Below are 20,676 nucleotides of genomic sequence, written 5' to 3'. Positions count from 1 at the left end.
TGCTAGAGGTTGGGAAATTAACCCAACAAAAATTCAGGCACCTTCCACCTCATTGAAATTTCTAGGGGTCAAGTCGTGTGGGGCATGTCGAAATAGAAATTCCTACTAAAGTGAAGGATAAGTTATTGTATATGGCTTCCCCCACAACTGAAAAGGAGGCACAATGTCTGGTGGGCCTCTTTGGATTTGGGCGGCAACATATCCCTCATTTGGGTGTGTTGCTACAGCCTATTTATCAAGTGACTCGGAAAGCTGCTAGTTTTGAGTGGGGCTCAGAACAACAGAAGGCTCTGCAACAGGTTCAGGCTGCTCTGCCACTTGGCCCATATGATCTGGCTGATCCAATGGTTCTTGAAGTGTCTGTACTAAATGAAGATTGTGTGTGGAGTCTTTGGCAGGTCTCTGTTGGTGAATTGCAATGCAGACCCTTGGGATTTTGGAGCAAAGCTCTGCCATCCTCTGCAGATAACTACTCTCCTTTTGAGAAACAGCTTTTAGCTTGTTATTGGGCTTTAGTAGAGACTGAACACCCAGCCATGGGCCACCAAGTCACTGAGCTGCCCATCATGAACTGGGTGTTGTCTGATGCAGTGAGTCAGAGTTGGACATGCACAGCAGTACTCCATCATTAAATGGAAGTGGTATGTCAGAGATCGGGCTCGAGCAGGACCTAAAGGCACAAGAAGTGGCCCAAATTCCTATGGTCTCCACTGCAGTCACATTACCTTTCCTGTCCCACTCTGCACCTATGGCTTCATGGGCAGTTCCTTATGCTCAGTTGACTGAGGAAGAGAAGACTCGTGCCTGGTTTACAGATGGTTCTGCGTAATATGCAGGCACCACTCAAAAGTGGACAGCAGCAGCACTGCAGCCCCTTTCTGAGACTTACTTGAAGGACAGTGGTGAAGGAAAATCCTCCCAAAGAGCAGAACTTCAAGCCATGCATATGGCTGTTCACTTTACAAGGAATAAGAAATGACCAAATGTGCAATTATATATGGATTCATGGGCTGTGACTAATGGCTTGGCTGGATGGTCTGGGACTTGGAAGGAGCATGATTGGAAAATTGGTGACAAGGATGTATTGGGAAGAGGTATGTGGATAGATCTCACTGAATGGGCCAGAGGTGTAAAGATATTTGTGTCTCATGTGAATGTCCCCCAAAAGGGGACCTTGGCAGAGGCAGACTTTAATAATCAGATGGATAGCATGACACGTTCATTGGAAACTAACCATCCTTTTCCCCCAGCTACTCCTGTCATTGCTCAATGGGCTCATGAACAAAGTGGCCATGGTGGCAGGAATGAAGGTTATGCATGGGCTCAGCAACATGAACTCCCACTTACCAAAGCTGATTTGGCTACTGCCACTGCTGAGTGCCCAATTTGCCAGCAGAGACCAACACTGAGTCCGCACTATGGAACCATTCCTCAGGGTGATCAGCTAGCAATGTGGTGGCAGGTTGATTACATTGGACCATTTCCATCACGGAAAGGACTGTTTTGTTTTTACTGGAATATATACTAATTCTGGATATGGATTCACCTTCCCTGCACGCAATGCTTCTGCCAAAACTACCATCCATGGACTTACAGAATGCCTTATCCACCGTCTTGGTATCCCACACAGCATTGCTTCAGATCAAGGGACTCACTTCACAGCAAATGAAGTATGACAGTGGGCCTGTGCTCATGGAATTCACTGGTCTTACCATGTTCCCCATCATCCTGAAGCAGGTGGCTTGATAGAACGATGGAATGGCCTTCTGAAAACACAATCACAGTGCCAACTAGGTGGCAATACCTTGAAGGTTTGGGGTAGTGTTCTCCAGCAGACTGTCTATGCTATAAACCAACTTGCAGTATATGGTTCTGTTTCTCCAATAGCTAGGATTCATGGGTCCAGGAACTACAGGATGGAGATGGGAGTGGTACTACTCACTATTACCCCTAGTGACCCACTCAAAACATTTTCGTTTCCTGTCCCTGCTACCCTATGCTCTGTAGGTCTGGAGATCTTAGTCCCAAAGGGAGGAACACTCCCTCCTGGAGACACAATACTGATTGCATTGAACTGGAAATTAAGAATGCCACCTGATCATTTTGGCTTCCTCATGCCTCTGGATCAATAGACAAAAGAAGGGCATTACTGTACTATCTGGTGTGAGAGATCATGATTACCAAGGAGAAACTGGATTGACATTACAAAACGGAGGTAAAGAAGAATATGTGTGGAATACAGGAGATTCTTTAGGACATCTCTTAGTACTACCATGCCCTGTGATTAAAGTCAATGGAAAATTACAGCAACCCAATTTTTATATGACTGCTAATGCCCCAGACCCTTTAGGAATGAAGATTTGGGTCACACCACCAGGCAAAGAACCACGACCAGCTGAGGTACTTGCTGAGGGCAAGGGAAATACAGAATGGGTGGTGGAAGAAGGTAGTTCTGATTATCAGCTATGACCACGTGACCAGTTGCATAAATGAGGACTGTGATTGTTATATTTCTTCACTGTTTATATGCATCATATATTTTTGTTTCTTTCTGTTATGAACTGTGAAATGTAAATAAGGTTAATGTGTTTCAGTTATACGTGTGTTAGCGTATCATGTTAGGCGCGAATATGACTTTATAATTGTCCTTATTTAGAGATTATATATGGTTAAGAAGATGTGTACAGCTGCCAAGTTGACAAGGGGTGGATTGTAACAGTTGGATCTGTGTGTCAACTTGGCTGGACCACAATTCTGTGTGGTTTAAGCAATTGTGATGTGGGTTGTTCCCATGATGGGATCATATGTATATGTTTTGAGCAGCCAGTCCATTGAAAGGGAGTTTCCCTAGGGGTGTGGCCTGCTTCCAGTATATTTATGGACATCCTGGGAAAAGTGACACTCTTCTGTGGATCGAGATTCTGTTGTGCTGCGTACAACTGTCCATGATCGATCAATCCACCATTCGGCCTGGAGATCTTGGATTTGTCATTCATTGGAGTCAACAGCCAGTATACTGCCTGCCAACCTTGAGCTTTTCAGCCCCTGCAGCTGTGTGAATCAGGAAAAGCCTCCAGCTTGATGTTTGATCCAAGAACTTTGGACTTGCCAGCTTCTGTAAGTGTGTGAGCCATTTTCCTAAGATAAAATTCCCTTTCTCACTCTCTATGTAAGCTTTACTGGTTTTGTTTCTCTAGAGATCCCAGTCTAACACAGGTCTTAAAAGCTTTGGGCAGCCATCTAAGATGCAGCTAATGATCTCCTATCATCGGAAGTGAAGAAAAGTAAAAAAAAAAAAAAAATGGCATTTGGAAACAATTAGCCCTGGAACATGATGGACCTCGAGACCAGAAGAACTAGATGGTGCCCAGCTACCAATGTCAGCCACTTGGGAAGGGATCATAACTGGAGATCCTGGACATAGTTGAGGAAAAACATGGAACACAATCCAGAAACACAATAATAACCAGGATTACTGGTTAGATGGAGTCTGGTGGGACCCCTAAGACTGTGGCCCTTGGATACACTTCGGGCCTGGGATAAAACTCACTCCCAAGGGCTGGCTCTCAGCCCAATAGTAAATAAGACTTACACATAAAACTCTCAACCCAGGACAATGCACTCACCTACTCTACAGAGATACATCCCTTGGAGCAATCAGCCATGGGACACCAAAGGGGCAACGTTCACACAGAGGAAAAGCTGGACAGACAGGAGTGCATAACTAAGGGCTCTGGGAAGGGGCAGGTTACTGGGAAGGGAGAGGAGGAGAGTGGGTTAGGGTTGGGGATGGTAACTGGCGAGTGAAACTGAATGTACACGGAGTGTTGAATGTAAAAAATAAATTCTGCTTTGTAAATTTGCATCTAAAGCAGAGTTTTCAAAAAAATGCACACAAAAAAACAATTAATTAGCATTAATTCATCTTCCTTATATGTGTATGGGTATTATCCTGTCACTGACAGGATAATTGTACTTCAGGAGAATCCTTGCAATATTCTTTTTGATGATGAATGTAGTGCCATTTCTGTTTAATGTGTCTCTCCAGGTATAGTAGACTGGCCGAATCAAAATGGCCAACAATAGTCCATTTCACCTTTCTATTTCTTAGAATATTGCTCTTCATGTGTTCCATTTCATTTTTGATAACTTCCAGTTTTCCTAGAGTCATACTTTATACATTCCCCATTCCAGTTATTAATGGATATTTGCAGCTGTTTCTTCTAATTTTGAGTCATGCCACTTCAGCAAATGAAGGTCCCTGAAAGCTTTACTCCTTGCATGTCATTAAGGTCAGCCCTACTTTGAAGATGCAGCTATTCCCTTATCATGTTTTGAGTGTCTTCCAACCTAAAGAGGCTCATCTTCCAGCACTGTATCAGACACTGTTTCCTTGCTATTCATAATGCTTTCAGTGGCCAATTTTTTAAGAAGTGGACCTGGCCACATCCTTCTTCCTAGTCTGTCTTAGTCTCGTAGGTCTGCCAAAAACTGTCTACCATGGGTAACCCTGCTGGTATTTGAAATACCAGTGGCACAGCTTCCAGCATCATAGCAAGTTGCAAGCCACCACTATACAACAAACTGTCCGATGAGTGGTAGGTTCTGGATTCTGTTTATAGGGATGAGTTTATAATGAATCATTCAGATTTGTATGATTAATGATACGAATTTTTGAGCTATCTGGATAGGTTAAAGGCATAGTCTATTTTCAGAGTGACCTCTCTGTTCATTAGAAGAGGTAACCTTGAAAACAGAAATACAGGGAGGCCTCACAGTCATTCAGGCAAAAATAAGCTCTCCACTGCACTGTCAGTTGCAGTTGCCTATTGCTGCCTAGCAAAATGCCACATACATATTGGCTTAAAAAGCACACATTTATTATCTCACTGTTTCTGTGGGTCAGGAGTCCTGGCTGGGTCCTCAGGGTCTCACAAGGCTGCATTCAAGGTATCCGATAGAAATGGGTTCTTAGCAGAAGTTTGGGAGAAGGATCCACCTCCAAGTTCCTTCAGGTTGTTGGCAAATTCGTTTTCCCCTGACTGTAAGATTTAAAATAGGTTGCTTCTTTAAAGTCAGCAGTGGAGAGAGAAATGGAGACAGACTGACTGTAGAGCAAGTCAAGTCATATGTCCTGCTCAAACCCAAGAGGAGGTGATAGCACAAGAATGTCAGCACCAGGAGGCAGGGATCATGGGGCACCTAAGAGTTGGTTCACCATAGCAAATTACACTGACAGCTGAATTTAATGTTTCACCTGATATTGTTAGGTGGTAAGGACTGCTTCCGTTTTTATTTATTAATGACTGAAATATATTAGGGTGAAAAGCTCTGTCATTTCCCTTTACTGTCTCTTGTGTGTCTCTATCACCTTTCCTACCACCTAAATTTATACCCACCCACCCACCTACCCCTTTTTTTTTTGACTGAATGATTGCTAGGCCTCCCTGTCTTCCTGTTTCCAGGGTCATCTCCTCTAATCTTCCCTCCACTCCACTGTGAAAACTGACTGAGTAATGGGGAAATCTGATCACATTACTGACAGTGGGCTTTATAAGGAGAGGCTTGTCCAGTTCCCTAAACGTAGGTTCTAATGGTTGGTTGAAGGTTTAAATACTTTTAAAAAGAAAAAACTATGCAAATTTTCATAGTATTTGCAAATCTTAAAACTACACTTACAACTAATTCTTCTGCTGAAATGTCAGTATTTATATCTATTTTCATCCTTGGGAGCAGGATCACCATTTTTTCCAGTTAAGGTTAGGAGCTTCAGGCTATTGGCCAGTTGACCTTCGGCCTGGATGCAGAAGGTGATTTTGTCTTCTGAAGCAATTCTACCTCAAGCCAGCTTTTATTGAGCAGGTTCCTTTTCTTACAGGCAGCCTTGTTTGCCACAACAGTAAGATTTTTCAGCCCTCATCCCTTGGCTGGAACCACCAGTCTCTGGGGTAGCAGAATTTGACTTTTTTTTTTTTTTTTCTCAGAATTAGGTCTGTTTCTCCAAATTATTTTGCCCCTGAAGTTTGCCAGCAGTATACAACTTAGCATGTAGCCTTCTTAGGAAATCTGGCCTTTTAGAACCTCAAATCTTTGGGTGGTGGCATAGTGCCTAAGGCATTTGACTGCTAACCAGAAGGCTGGTGGTTCAAACCCACCAGCCACTCCTCGGAAGGAAGGTTGGGCAATCTACTTCCGTAGTGATACTGCCTCAGAAACCCAAGGAGGGGTCGCTATGAGTTGGAACCAACTCGACGGCAGTGAGTTTTGTTTTGGTTTTGGTACCTTTTTTCCATGTGTAGTTCCAAAAGCCACTAAAAGTTCCTCTCATAAAAATCTTCAAATAAGGACAAGGACTTTTTCTTTTCTTTATCCCCAGCTCCTGACACAGTACCTGATATTTGTAAGCATTGAATAAATGGTTTGGAGGACTATAAGAATAGAGTAGGGAGTGGATAAAAGTAAAGATATAAATAATTGAGGGCTTTTCCTAATGAAGATGTGAATTGTGCTGTAAAATAATCTGTCCTGCAGTTTCAGATGCTAAATAGTGATTATAAAATGAAGTAATCATTTCTTAAAGAAGTGTTGGTGTGCCCATTATTTTGCTGTATTCATTATTTAAGTAGTAGGAAAGAGTATATAGGGAAGAAAAAGTCATTAAGATACACAAATATCAACCAGTTACTAGACGAATAACGACCCTGTGTAATTGTGTTTATGTACAAGTAAAGTACTTTCCAGTTACCTGACTTAAATTATCCCTTAACTTTGAGTGACTTCCTAAGAGATTGCTTATCCAGTCAGTGGTCTTAAGAGTTGCCACTTTGTTTAAAACCTCCATAAAATTAGTTCTCAGTCAAAAATTCCTCCTTTCTTGACTAGTGACAAACCTCTAATCTTTTCTTATCTCTTTGATGTCTTCATCATTCTTTCCTGGGATTTTTTTAAAATGTCAACAATACAGCCTTTTTAGATGGCCAAATTTTGTCATTCAAGTAGTAGTAGCAACTACTGTGTCACTCACCTAAATGCTGAAGATTATGTTATAAACAGGATAGACCAAGATCCAGCTTTCGATAAACTTCTTGTGAGGGAGACAGCCATAAGCAAATAAATATGTAATACCAGTGAGTGTATCAAAATAAATAAATAAATAAAGCAAACTAAGGGGTTTGAGAATAATAGGAGAATATACCAAAACCAAAACCAAACCGACTGTTGTCGAGTCGGATCTGACTTATAGTGACCTCTCCTTGGGTTTCTGAGGCAATACCACTAAGGAAGTAGATTGCCCAATCTTCCTTCCAAGGAGTGAGGTTTGCTATTTTAGATAGAGTATTTAGGGTAAGTTTCTCGAAGGAGCTGACATTTGAGTAGAGACCTGACTGTTGTGAAGGAGCAGGGCATGGAAAAATCTGCAGGAAGAGCAGTCCAGACAGAGAAAACTACATGCAAAGGCTTAGGCAGGAACAAAGCAGCATGTTTAGGAAACAGCAGTAATGTCACTGTCTTGAAGCAAGAGTAGTAGGAAACATCATTTGAATGTGGGGCAGAGATCTGATCATAAAGGCCATTGATAAGGGTAGGATGAGAAGCTATTACAGGGTTCTGAGAAGGGCAGTAACACAACCTGATTTACTCTTTGAAAGATCATTTTCACTGCTTAAAGTGAACTGACTGTAGGTACTCAAATCTTAAAAAGATACAGTATTTCATGAAAGTGAAGGTGAAGAACTGGAGAAATCATACACAAAATCATTGACAGATGGTGTGATAGAATAAGACCAGGTAACAGCTGAAGGTGAGAGAATATGAAAGGATGATATGTCAGTCTTATGAAGCCCCGAGCAGAGAACGCATTTAAACCATGCCTGGACTCCTGACTCACAAAAACTGTGAGATAGTAAATGTATGTTGTTTTTAACTGCCAGAATTTTATACAGCAATGGAAAACTAATGGACGTCCTAAAACTAAAAAAGTAATCAAGCAGATCAGAGCAAGGAAAACAGGGAAGGCATCTCTAAAGTACATGTGATTAAGGGCCAGATAACATATAAAAGGCTAGGAGAGCAACTGAAAGGGACAAAAACAGAGGGACAGGTATAATTTGAAAGATATGTACAACTTAAAAGGGATATCTTCCAAACATATTGCTTCCAGGGGATGAAAAAAAGGGAAAAGGGAAATAACTGTTCTTGGACAATTGGATGATGATGGGAAGAAGAAGAAGGGGGAGATTTTAAGGTCTTCCATAAAGATCAGCAGGTAACATGGCAGGCTATTTAATGAAGGCTTGGCTAAATCAAGGATCCAAGCATGCCAAAAAGCTCAAGAGCATTCTCAAAACTTCTCCTTATATACTAGAAGCAGGCCACACCCTGAAGTCAGCTACTCAGCTGCTCACAGCACATGGAGTTGATTACTAGTCTCATCATGGGGAGTGACTAGACCCAGCTTCCTAGCCACTCAAAACCACAGCCCAGCCAAGTTGACATACATCCTTAAGTACCACATACCAAAAAAACCAAACTCACTGCCATCTAGTCGAACGTGCCTCATAGTGACCCCTTCTTGGGTTCTGAGGCAATATCTCAACGGAAGTAGATTGCTCAGTCTTCCTTCTGAGGAGTGGCTGGTGGGTTTGAACTGCCAGCCTTCTGGTTAGCAGTCAAATGCCTTATGCACTACATCACCAGAGCTGTAGCACAGACCAATAGGAAATGTACCATTAGACTAGTAACCTTGCAAAACACCGTAGTATCATAGATATGAACAAGCGTAAAATCCATGGAGAACTGTTGTAGAAAATCAGGAGAGAAAAATTATACAAATCAACTGAGCGGCATGCCCCCACACTTAAAAAAAAAAAAAAGAAGAACACTAAGTCTTGTACTCTAAACCAAAATAAGTATACTCAAACAAGCATTTCAAGATACAAAAAATCACTTTAAATCTGAAATTCAAAAATTAAAAACATAAATGGACAAAATAGGGAGAAATTAAAAAATGAAAAGACAATTAGAAATAAAGAATAAATTATAAGGTGCACAACAGAGAATAGACTCAAGTTAAATTTTAATAAGGGACATTAAAGAAAAGCAGGAAAACAACCAAATAATAAAAATGACATAAAGAATGAAAGTAGTAGAAATGAGCAAACAAAAAAGGAAGAGTGTTCATACTATGATAGTTTTTGAAAAGGAAAAAACAACAAGGGAACAGAGTTAATATTTCAAACTATTAAAAAAAAATCTATCCAGAAACAGAAAAAGAATCTGTACATGGACAGCTGACTGGTATCTGGGAAAATTAATCTCCTAGAAAGACTTAGATTTCAAAGATTAAAATAAGATCCTGTAGGCTTACAGACAGAAAGATCAAATAACAAAGGCAAAAGAGTAAGGCTAGCATCAGAATTTTCAAAAACAAAATACAAATAAGGCAGCAATGGTGCGGCATTTTTAAAAAGCTCACTGAAAGTTTGAGCCAAGGACTTTATACCCAGCCAAGATATCTGTAAATTGTGAAGACCTTAGGAAAATAATTCCTAACATTTAAGAATTTAGATAACATTAAGATTTTAGTGAATTTAGATTTACTGCATATATCAGCCTCTTTTAAGTAATTAGAACAGGGGTCAGCAAACTTTGGCCTATGGATTAATTAATCCTGGCCTACTGCCTATTTTTGTAAGTTTTATTGGAACATAGCTTGCCCACTATGTTCCAATACATACAGCATGCACACTATGTTCCAATGTTCTGTAGCTGCTTTTGCTCTACAATGGCAAAATTGAGTAGTTGCAACAGAGACTATATGGCCTGCAAAGCCTAAAATATTTACTATCTGACCCTTTACAGAAAGTTTGCTGACCTCTTTATTAGAGAATGAACTTCATCCAACCAAGTGATGCCTGTGAAAACTTCAGCAAAAGAACAGATGGTGAGCATTATTAAAATATAAATATACATGTAAGACTAAAACAAAGGTGAGCATGAAGGTGGCAGACTAATGTCCACATGTCATAAATCATGGCAAGGTAGAAATAATACAACAAAAACAATGAGAGGAGAAGAAATAGGAAAAAGAGGAAAAAAGTATGTACAAAAATAAAAAACCTAAATTAAAAAAAAAATTATGAATAAAAGAACAATCTTGCTGAACTCAGGATTCTTTCTTAAAATGAGCCTTTAGTCTGAAGTCAGTATTCTATATAATGCAGAAACAACAGAGACATTTCCTTTAAGATCAGAACAAGGCAAAGTTGTCCATTATCTCCACTGCTATTTAGAATTGCACCAAAGGTATTCGCCAAAGCATTTAGACAAGAAACAATCAGGGACATTGTTTTCAGTTGCCATTGAGTTGATTTCCAGCTCATAGCAACCCCACGTAGAACTGCCCCATAGGGTTTTCTAGACTGCAGTCTTCACAGGATCAGACTGCCAGCTGTTTCTCCCACAGAGCCACTGGGTAGGTTCAAACCACCAATTTTTGGTTAGCAGCTGAGCAGTTAACTGGTGCACCACCAGGGCTCCTTTTATTTAGAGACATAAGAATAGATAAAAGTAAAACTGTCTTTCTTTGGTGTAATAGTACACCTGGAAACTCCCAGAGAATCAATGATACAACTAACTCAAATAGTAAAAGAGCTCAATGAAATAACAGGATATAAAAATAACTTTTATGTACACAGTAATCAGAAGAGACAACACCATTTACAGGACTGATATAAAGATGATTCAGGAATAAATTTAACAAAAAAATATGCAAAACCTTTACATGGAAAAATTCAAAACACAGTTGCAATACACAAATGTGTAAATTTACTGCAATCCCAAGCACAACTACAAGGGCAGATTAGGCTTACCCAGCACACTTTATAAAACCCTCTATACTGGTAGCATAGTGCCTAAGGTACTTGACTGTTAACCAGAAGGCTGGCAGTTCAAACCCACCAGCCACTCTTCAGAAGGAAGGTTGGGCAATCTGCTTCCGTAAGTGATACCGCCTCAGAAACCCAAGGAGGGGTTGCTAGGAGTTGGATCCGACTCAACGGCACATAACATCAACAGCAACGTACTTAAAACATTGTGTTACAGCATGTGAGTAGACAAATAGACTAGTAAAAGGCTCAGAATTACACCCAAATACATATGGCAGTTATGGCAAAGATGACATCTGAAATCACTGGGATAAAGATGGACATTTTAATGAATGATACTGAGAAAACTAGATCACCATTTGGAAAGAGAAAATATTAGCTGTTATTTCACATTCACATTGTACACAAGTATAAACACCAAATTGATTAGGATTAAAATTAAAAAAAAAAAAAAGGATGCCAAGGAACTACTAGAAGAAAACATTGGTGAATTCTGCTTTAAAATATTAACAATAATAGACCACAAACATAGGGTTAAAGCCCTTAATATATAAAGAACTCTTAAAAATGAGACAAAATATCAAAAACCTGACAGGGAAACTGGAAAAAGAGAAATAGCAAATTCATAAATAAATATATAAAATTGACACAGGCATTAAAAAATGTTCCAACTCACATATAATTAGAAAAACACATATTAGGACAACACTGAGATGTTGTTAGGTGCCGTCAAGTTGTCTCTGACTCATAATGACGCTGTGCACGGCAGAATGAAACACTGCCCAGTCCTGTGCCAGCTCCACGATCCTTGCTATACTTGAGCCTATTGCTGCCTCCGTCATGTCAACCCATCTCATTGATGGCCTTCCCCTCTTTCATTGACTCTCCACCTTGCCAAGCATAACATTCTTCTCCAGGGAATGGTCCTTCTGACAACATGCCCAAAACAGGTGAGACAGAGCCTGGCCATTCTTGCCTCCAAGGATCATTCCAGCATCACTTCCTCCAGGACAGACCTGTTAGTTCTTTTAGCAGTCCACAGTACTCTCAGCATTTTTCCCCAACACCACTGCTCAAAAGCATCAATTTTTCTTCGGTCTTCCTTATTCATTGTCCAGCTCTTACATGCTTATGAGACGACTGAAAATACCATAGCTGTGTCAGGTGCAACTTAGTCCTCAAGGAGACATCTTTGCTCTTCAGCAGTTGACAGAGGTCCTTTGCAGCCAATTTGCCCAGTGTTGTACATCATCTGATGTCCTGACTGCTACCTCCATTGGCATCACTTGTAGAACCAAGCAATGTGAAGTCTTTGACAACTTCAATCTTTTCTCCATTTATCATGATGCTGCTTATAGGTCCAGTTGTGAGGATTTTTGTTTTCTTTATGTTGAGATGTAATCCATACTACAGACTGTATTCTCCAGTCTTCATCAGTAAGTGCTTCAAGTCATCCTCACTTTCAGCAATTAAAGTTGTGTTGTCAGTGTATCACAGGTTGTTAATGATTCTTCCTCCAATCCTTATACCATGTTCTTCTTCATATAGTCCAGCTTCTCGGATTATTTGCTCAGCATACAGGTTGAATAAGTATGGGGAAAGGATACAACCCTAACACACTTCCTTCTTGATTTTAAACCATACAGTATCCCCTTGTTGTATTCAAATGACAGCATCCTGGTCTATGTACAGATTCCCCATGAGTGCAATTAAGTGTTCTGGAATTCCCATTCTTCTCAATGTTATCCACAAATTGTTATGATCCACACAATCAAATGTTTTTGCATAGTCAATAAAACACATCTTCCTGGTATTCTTTGCTTTGAGCCAAGATCCATCTGACATCAGCAATGCTATCTGTCATTCCACATCCTCTTCTGAATCCAGCTTGCATATCTGGAAGTTCTCTGTAAATATACTGCTGCAACCATTTTTGAATTATCTTCAGTAAGATTTTACTTGCATGTGATATATATGCTATTGTTCGATAATTTCCACATTATGTAAGATCACCTTTCTTTGGAATGGGTACAAATATGGATCTCTTCCAGTCAGTTGGCCAGGTAGCTGTCTTCCATATCTCTTGGCATAGCCGAGTGAGTGCCTCCAGTGGGGCATTGGTTTGTTGAAACATCTCAGTGGTTATTCCATCAATTCCTGGAGCCTTGTTCTTCGCCAATTCTTTCCCTGCAGGTTAGAGTTCTTCCTTCAGTACCATTGGTTCTTGAACATATGCCACCTCCTGAAATGGATGAAGATCTACCAGTTCTGATTGGTACAGTGACTGTGTATTTCTTCCATCTTCTTTTGATGCTTCCTGCATCATTCCATATTTTGCCCATGGAAACTTTTAGTATTGCAACTTGAGGCTTAAATTTTTTTCCTCAGTTCTCTCAACTTGAGAAATGCTGAGCATGTTCTTCCCTTTTGGTTTTCTAACTCTAGGTCTTTGCACATTTCATTATAGTAATTGGCTTTGTCTGCTCAAGCTGCCCTTTGAAATCTTCTGTTCAGCTCTTTTGTCTTGTCATTTCTTCCATTTGCTAACAGTGAAATACCATCTCTTAAATCTCAGAATGGCAAAATTAAAAAACATGACAGCATGTTTTATTGGCAAGCCTGGGGGAAAACATACACTTTCATGAGTTGCTGATGGGAATGCAAATTAGTATAACCATTTTGGAGGGAAATTTTGTCAATACTAAACAATCTATACATGTATTTAACCTTTGATCTAGCAATCCCACTTCTGGCACTGTGCACTGAAAGTATGCCTCCAAAATTATAGATGTATATTTATGTGTGGGAGCTCTGGTAGTGTAGTGCCTAAGCCATTTGACTGCTAACCAGAAGGCTGGTGGTTCAAACCCACCAGCCACTCCTTGAAAGGAAGATTGGGCAATGTATTTCCATAGTAATACCTCAAAACTGTGAGTCGGATCCGACTCAGCGGCAGTGAGTTTTTATGTGTGTGTGTGTGTGTGTGTGTGTGTGTGTGGCTTAGTATGCATACATATATTTCTAGATCTAGCCAAGAGACTGTAGAAGCAATGACACCCCAGAAGCAGTGAGCACACTTGGCACTAAGATCTTGGTTTCGATAAAAGGAACTAGGGCTACTTGGAGAAGTGATTGATTTCAGGACTAAACCAAAAACCAAACTTACTGCCATTGAGTCAATTCTGACTCATAGCAACCCGGTTTCTGAAGCAGTAAATCTTTACAGAAGTAGATTGCCCAATCTTCCTTCCATGGGGTGGCTGGTGGGTTTGAACCGCCAACCTTCTGGTTAGCATTCATATGCCTTGGGCACTATGCCACCAGAGCTCCTGATTTCAGAACTAAAACCAAAAACAAACTCACTGCCATCGAACTGGATCTGACTCATAGTGGCCCCTCATTGAGTTTCCGAGGCAATATCACTATGGAAGTAGATTGCCCAGTTTTCCTTCGGAGGAGTGTCTGGTGGATTTGAGCCACCAGCCTTCTGGTTATCAGACAAATGCCTTAGACACTATGCCACCAGAGTTCCTTGATTTCAGGATTAGGTAGGGAAAATAGTAACTGATCCTGTGGTGCCAGAAAGTGAAGACACTCTCAAAAAATAAAGGGGATCTATTGAAAAAACATAAGAGCCAACCTGAAGCTGCTCCTAACTGCCAAAGTTGAAACATTTTGACCAACAAAATGAAAGGTGTTGAGTTTTAACCTCTTACAATAAAATAAGCATCCATAAGTCCATTGACACACCACCCACTAAAACTAAAGATGAAGAAGTTGAAGATTTTTGCCAACTTCTGCAGTCTGAAACTGACCAAACATGCAATCAAGATGTATTGATTATTATTGGTGATTAGAGTGGGAAAGTTGGAAACGAAGAATCACCAATTGTAGGGAATATGTGGCATTAGTGATAGAAATGACGCTGGAGATCACATGATAGAATTTTGCAAGACCAGCGACTTACTCATTGCAAATACCTTTTTTCAATAACATTAATGGTGGCTATACACATGGACCTCACTAGATAGAATACACAGGATTCAGATCAATTACATCTGTAGAAAGAGGCAATGGAGAAGCTCAATATGTTCAGCCAAAACAAGGCTAGGAACTAATTGTGGAACAGACCATGAATTGCTCATATGCAAGTTCAAGGTGAAGCTAAAAACAATTAAAACAAGCCCACAAGAGCCAAAATATGATCTTGATTTTATCCCACCTGAATTTGGAGACCATCTGAAGAATAGATTTGACCTATTGAACATCAGTGACTGAAAACGAGAGGAATTGTGGGATGACATCAAGAAGATCATGTTTGAAGAAAGCAAGAAGGTCTTTAAAATGACAGGAAAGGAAGAAAAGACCAAAATGGATGTCAGAACAGACTGTGAAAATTGCTCTTGAATAGAAAGTAGCTAAAGCAAATGAAAGAAATGATGAGGTAAAAGATCTGAGCAGAAGATTTCAAAGAGCAGCTCAGGAACACAGAGTAAATTATTATAATGAAGTGTGCAAAGACCTGGAGCATTTCTCAAGGTGAAGAACTGAGGAAAAAATTCAGGACAAGTTGCAATACTGAAAGATTCTATGGACAAAATGATGAATGATGCAAGAAGTATCAAAAGATGATGGAATACACAGACACTGTACAAAAAAGAATTGGTAGATGTTCAGCCATTTCAGGAGGTGACATATGATCAAGAATCAATGGTATTGAGGGAAGAAGTTGAAGTTTCACTGAAGGAACTGATGAAAAACAAGGCTTCAGGAATTGACGGATTACCCATTGAGATGTTTCAACAAATGGATGCCATGCTGGAGCCACTTACTTGTCTATGCCAAGTAATTTGGAAGACAGCTACTTGGACAGCTGACTGGAAGAGATCCATATTTGTACCCATTGCAAAGAAATGTGGAAATTATCAAACAGTGTCATTAATATCACACACAAGTCAAATATTGCTGAAGAAAATTAAAAAATGGTTGCAGCAATATATTGACAGGGAACTTCCAGAAATGCAAGATGGATTCAGAAGAGGACGTGAAACAAGGGATATCATTGCTGATGTCAGAGGGATATTGGATGAAAGCAAAGAATGCCAGAAGGATGTTTACTTGTGTTTTATTGATTATGCAAAAGTGTTTGTGTGGATCATAACAAATTATGGATAGCATTGAGAAGAATGGGAATTCCAGAACACTTAATTGTGCTTATGAAAAACCTATGCACAGACCAAGAGGCTGTCATTTGAACAGAACAAGGGGATACTGCATGGTTTAAGATCAGGAAGGGTTGTATCTTTTTACCATACTTACTCAATCTGTATGCTGAGCAAATAATCTGAGAAGCTGGACTACATGAAGAAGAAGGAGGCATCCAGGTTGGAGTAAGAAGCATTAACAACCTGCAATAGGCATACAACACAGCCTTGATTGCTGAAAGTGAAGAGAACTTGAAGCACTTACTGATGAAGGTTAAAGAATGCAGTCTGCAGTATGGATTGCACTTCAATGTAAAGAAAACAAAAATCCTCACAACTGGACCAATAAGCAGCATCACAATAAATGGAGAAAAGATTGAAGTTGTCAAAGATTTCATATTGTTTGGATTCACAATAAACACCCAATGGGATCGGCAGTCAAGAAACTGAACATCCTATTGGACAGGGCAGATCTGCTGTAAAACGCCTCTTAAAATGCTGAAGAGCAAAGGTGTCACTTTGAAGACTAAGGTGCACCTAACTCAAGCCATGATATTTTCCATTACCTCGTATGCATATGAAAGCTGGACAATGAATAAGGAAGACTGAAGAAGAGTTGATGCTTTTGAGTTATGTTGATGAAGAATACTAAAAGTACCATGGACTACCAGAAGTCTGTCCTGGAAAAAGTGCAGCCGGAATCCTCCTTGAAAGCGAGAATGGCCAGATTTCATCTTGTGAGTCTGAAGCCAGAATCCTAGTAGCTTCCAGGAAAATCTTTAACCAGAAACCTTTTAGTGTCAGCAATACTAACAAGACTTTTGGAATTCTAAACACTCCTTAGGGCCTTTATTTGCCCTCCAGTCTCAACAGGTATCAGAAACTTCCTCCGAACTCAGCACGCATCACAAAAGCCATCCGGATTCAGCACGTATCGGCGATCTGCTCGGCTCCTGAAAGTCTTCCACATACCTGAGCCTTGCATCCTCCCTAGATAATATTTCCCTAAGTGGACTTTGAAGCTGGGGGGTTTCTCTATGTCCCCCAACATCTTAGATCACTGCCCTAAATCCCTTAGCAACACCAATCATCTGTACCCTCTCGCCCTGGTGCTGCTCCACCCCATATTTTTCCATAAATTTGTGAAAATACCGGGGCACGGGGTCTTTTGCTCAAGCCACTGATTTGGTAAGGGCAAGGACCCTAACTTAAGTTAGCTAATAAACTTTCCTATTGCTTTTGCATTGTCGTTTGTTAGCATATTCCTCATGCCGAACTACTCCTTCATAACCTGGGCACAACAATCTCACCTACTTTGGTCATGTTATCAGAAGAGGCCATTCCCTGGAGAAGAATATCATGCTTGGTAAAGTGGAGGGTCAGTGAAAAAGGGGAAGACTCAATGAGATGGATTGACACAGTGGCTGCAACAATGTGCTCAAGTGTAGCAGAGATTGTGAGGATGGCACATGGGCAGGCATTGTTTCATTCTGTTGTACATAGGGTTGCTATGAGTCGGAGCTTACTCTACGGCACCTAACAACAACGTAATGATAAAAAACAGTCTTCCTTAAGAATAATTCCCAGTAAATATAGACACAGTAATGGTAAATCATCATTAGACAAACTCTACATAATTTTGCAATAAGAAACCATCAATGGAATGCTAAAATTATCTGGTGAAAAAATGGAAGAGCAGTGCGTTTACATTGTCTTCAGGGCTGTAGTCAAATGAAAGCTTGACTTCCAAGGAAGCTCTTTCTGATGGCTATTGCTGAGGTGCCTCAGTTCCTCCTCATAGAGCTGCTGGAATGCCTCCATGATGTGGAAGCTGTCTTCCTTCAGAATGAGTGATACAAAGAGAGAGCAAAAAGGGAGCCAGTCTTTTCTACCTTATATTTTTTAGATGTTTTGAAACCACCATGTTGGGAAAGGGCATCTCTAGCCAGTGGTCCATTAATTCCTTTTTCTCCCTAAGAGTTAGCACTTCCCCTTTTATTGCCTGTCCCCAGTGATGTGATGCTGTTCTCCTAATTCTGCTTCCTCCTTTTATAACTTGCTCCAGTGTAAGGCAGGATTACTGTAATAGAACTAGCAACACAAAGGCAGACTGTAATGTTAACCCTTTCTTACTTCTCCCCTGAAGTACCCTTCCCCACCTGTATCCCAAGTGACCCCCTCCCATGTTCTGTACCAAATTGCCCAGGACCCTAGGTCACACTGTGAACCCATAAGACTTTACATAAGCCGCCCTAATGGGAATGATCATACATTATTACAGCTGTCACTTGTCATGTCTGTGTAAACATCTATTAATGACAAATGTGTAGCTCCAAGGACTAGCACAGTGCATAAAAGGTCTATAATGGGTAAATGGGTTTTCTTTTTGAAACGTAAATTAATCTACGACCCTCCTAATTTACCTATGTGGGACTTTGTTTTTCTTGAACTTTAGAAAGATGGGTGGGAATGATCTCCTTCAGCCTGTTTCCTATTTTCACAAGCAGAACCCAAAGAAAACCTTTCAAAGATTATGTTCTTGCTTCAGCAAACAGAGGGTGAACAAAGCTGCTAGAGATTGTTTTGCAAGCCCTACTCTGAGTGCTGAGAGTGAGGACAGCTGGCCAAACCTGCTGGGGCATTGCAGGCAGGAGACAAGGGATAGCCTCTAGACTTGAAAGTGTGTCTCTCCTGCCTGTATGTCAGGACATTTTTCTCAGCTCTTTGTACCTTACCTCCTCATTGAAGGAATCCTTCTCCACTTCTTGCCACTCTCACAATCCTTGTACTTCTGGAAGACTTTGTGAATTCTCCCTCTTTATGGCATACCTGTTCTTGTTGCAAATCTTCTTTTGAGGCTTCTTTTGAGGCCGTCCTCCTCCATTCTTTGCAGTCCTGGTACATACTTTTTCCAGGTCCTGCTAAGGCACTTGACTGCTAACCAAAAGGCTGGCAGTTCAAACCCACCACCCACTCCTGGGAAGGAAAGTTGGGCAACCCACTTCCATAGTGATACTGCTTCAGAAACCCATGGAGAGGTCACTGTCAGTCAGGTCCAACTCGATGGCACGTAACAACAACAACAGCAAGCTCACTGGCCCACAGGTCTACCCTAGCCACACCTTCATACCTCACCGGGGACTGGGATTGGAGTTCTGCTTTACTCATTTCCATATTCACCTGGGCTTAAGACCCCAGCTATCCAGCCCCTGATCCCTTGTTGTCCCTCTCTGCCCCTCCCCTCGTTCTGCCTAGGGCAGGGGAAACACAGTGAATCTTGATTAGCTTGCTGAACCAGGCTGACCTGAGAATGTAATCACTTTGTATAGCATATTTTTCTTTTGGAAAAAAATAAAACAACTATATGAATAATGAAGAACACTTTCTTCTTCATTTGAAATTCTATAAAAAGACAGAATTTGTATACAGGAAGGAAATTTAGTAATATTTCTAAAGCCATTTATCTCACTTTACAGTTTATGAAATCAAACTCAGCGTGGGTTAAAATTTTTCTAAAGTCATGTTTTCTGATACAGAATCTGATGATGCAGCTGACATATTTCACATTCAGAGTTAAATCTACATTTTTTTCTTCTGGAATGGGAATTTTGAATATTTCTGATATTGTTTAGTAGATTTTACATTTCACATTGTATTGATACATAATATAGGAATTATAGCCCTTCTCTTTCTGACCTAGATTTAGGTCGATCTCGAGAACTACAATATGTGTACGTGGATAACAACATTCACCTGAAGGGCCTGCCATCATATCTGTACAATAAAGTCATCGGGTGCAGTGGGTAAGTCTGCGTTCATAATTTATACTATAGCTCAACTCTTGCTGGTTTTGGGTCTACTTTGTGCTTGGGTCCTTTTATAACTCAGATATAGATGAAGTATTTGATAATTCTGTTCAGTGTTATCTTTAGCATTACTATGCTAAATCAGATACCCATAAGACTAAGAGTATTGGGTAAGCATTTTAATTGCACTTTGGGTTCAGTTAGTAAGCTGTAGATTAAGTTATTTGTTGTGTTTTATTTTTCAGTGAAAAAAATTATATATATATATATATACACACACACACACACACACATACATACATACATATATACATACATACACAAGCACACCAATAAATTTGATGGTATCAGTCACAGAAACTAGAGGAGTCAGCATTAATTTAGAAGCTTCTCTTCCTCTGCACTCCACTCAGTGACAATTTTACTACAGTATTAGCCCTGGTAGGTAGGACTTTACCCACTGGAAATATTTAGAAACCAACGTTTGATATAGTCCCGCAATAAAAATCACAGTTCTAGCAACCAAACAGATGCTTCAGTTAATGGGAAATGACAGGCTTTTGTTTTCAGAACAGTGATAATCCTTCCCTCTCAGTCAGGTTTTTAGAAAAATGGTCTCATAGCAAGCTGCCATCTAGATGCAACGATGGGTCTCTCCTCGTCCAGAGCAAAGAAGAATGAAGAAAACCAAAATTCATGGAAACAGTTAGTCCTGGCGACTGGTACACCATCCAATCTGCAGCCTATACAACTATGAGACTAGAAGAACTAGATGGTGCC

The 20,676-nt window shown here is 40.3% G+C and overlaps 1 protein-coding gene across 1 annotated transcript in view; it reads left to right on the top strand.

Annotated features, from left to right (window-relative positions):
- LRRC28 (leucine rich repeat containing 28) overlaps positions 1 to 20,676 on the top strand; it is a 375,800-nt gene that overhangs the window by 284,968 nt on the left and 70,156 nt on the right. Inside the window, exon 6 of the mRNA XM_007959947.2 lies at positions 19,791 to 19,893. Coding sequence (XP_007958138.1) covers positions 19,791 to 19,893 — 103 coding nt within the window. The remainder of the gene's footprint in view (positions 1 to 19,790; positions 19,894 to 20,676) is intronic.

This window comes from Orycteropus afer, unplaced genomic scaffold (genome assembly GCF_000298275.1).
Source record: "Orycteropus afer afer isolate SDZICR_OR568_19922 unplaced genomic scaffold, OryAfe1.0 scaffold00019, whole genome shotgun sequence".
Lineage (NCBI taxonomy): Eukaryota > Metazoa > Chordata > Mammalia > Tubulidentata > Orycteropodidae > Orycteropus > Orycteropus afer.
Note: the sequence above shows the minus strand (reverse complement) of the source record. Positions and strands in the feature narration are given on the sequence as shown.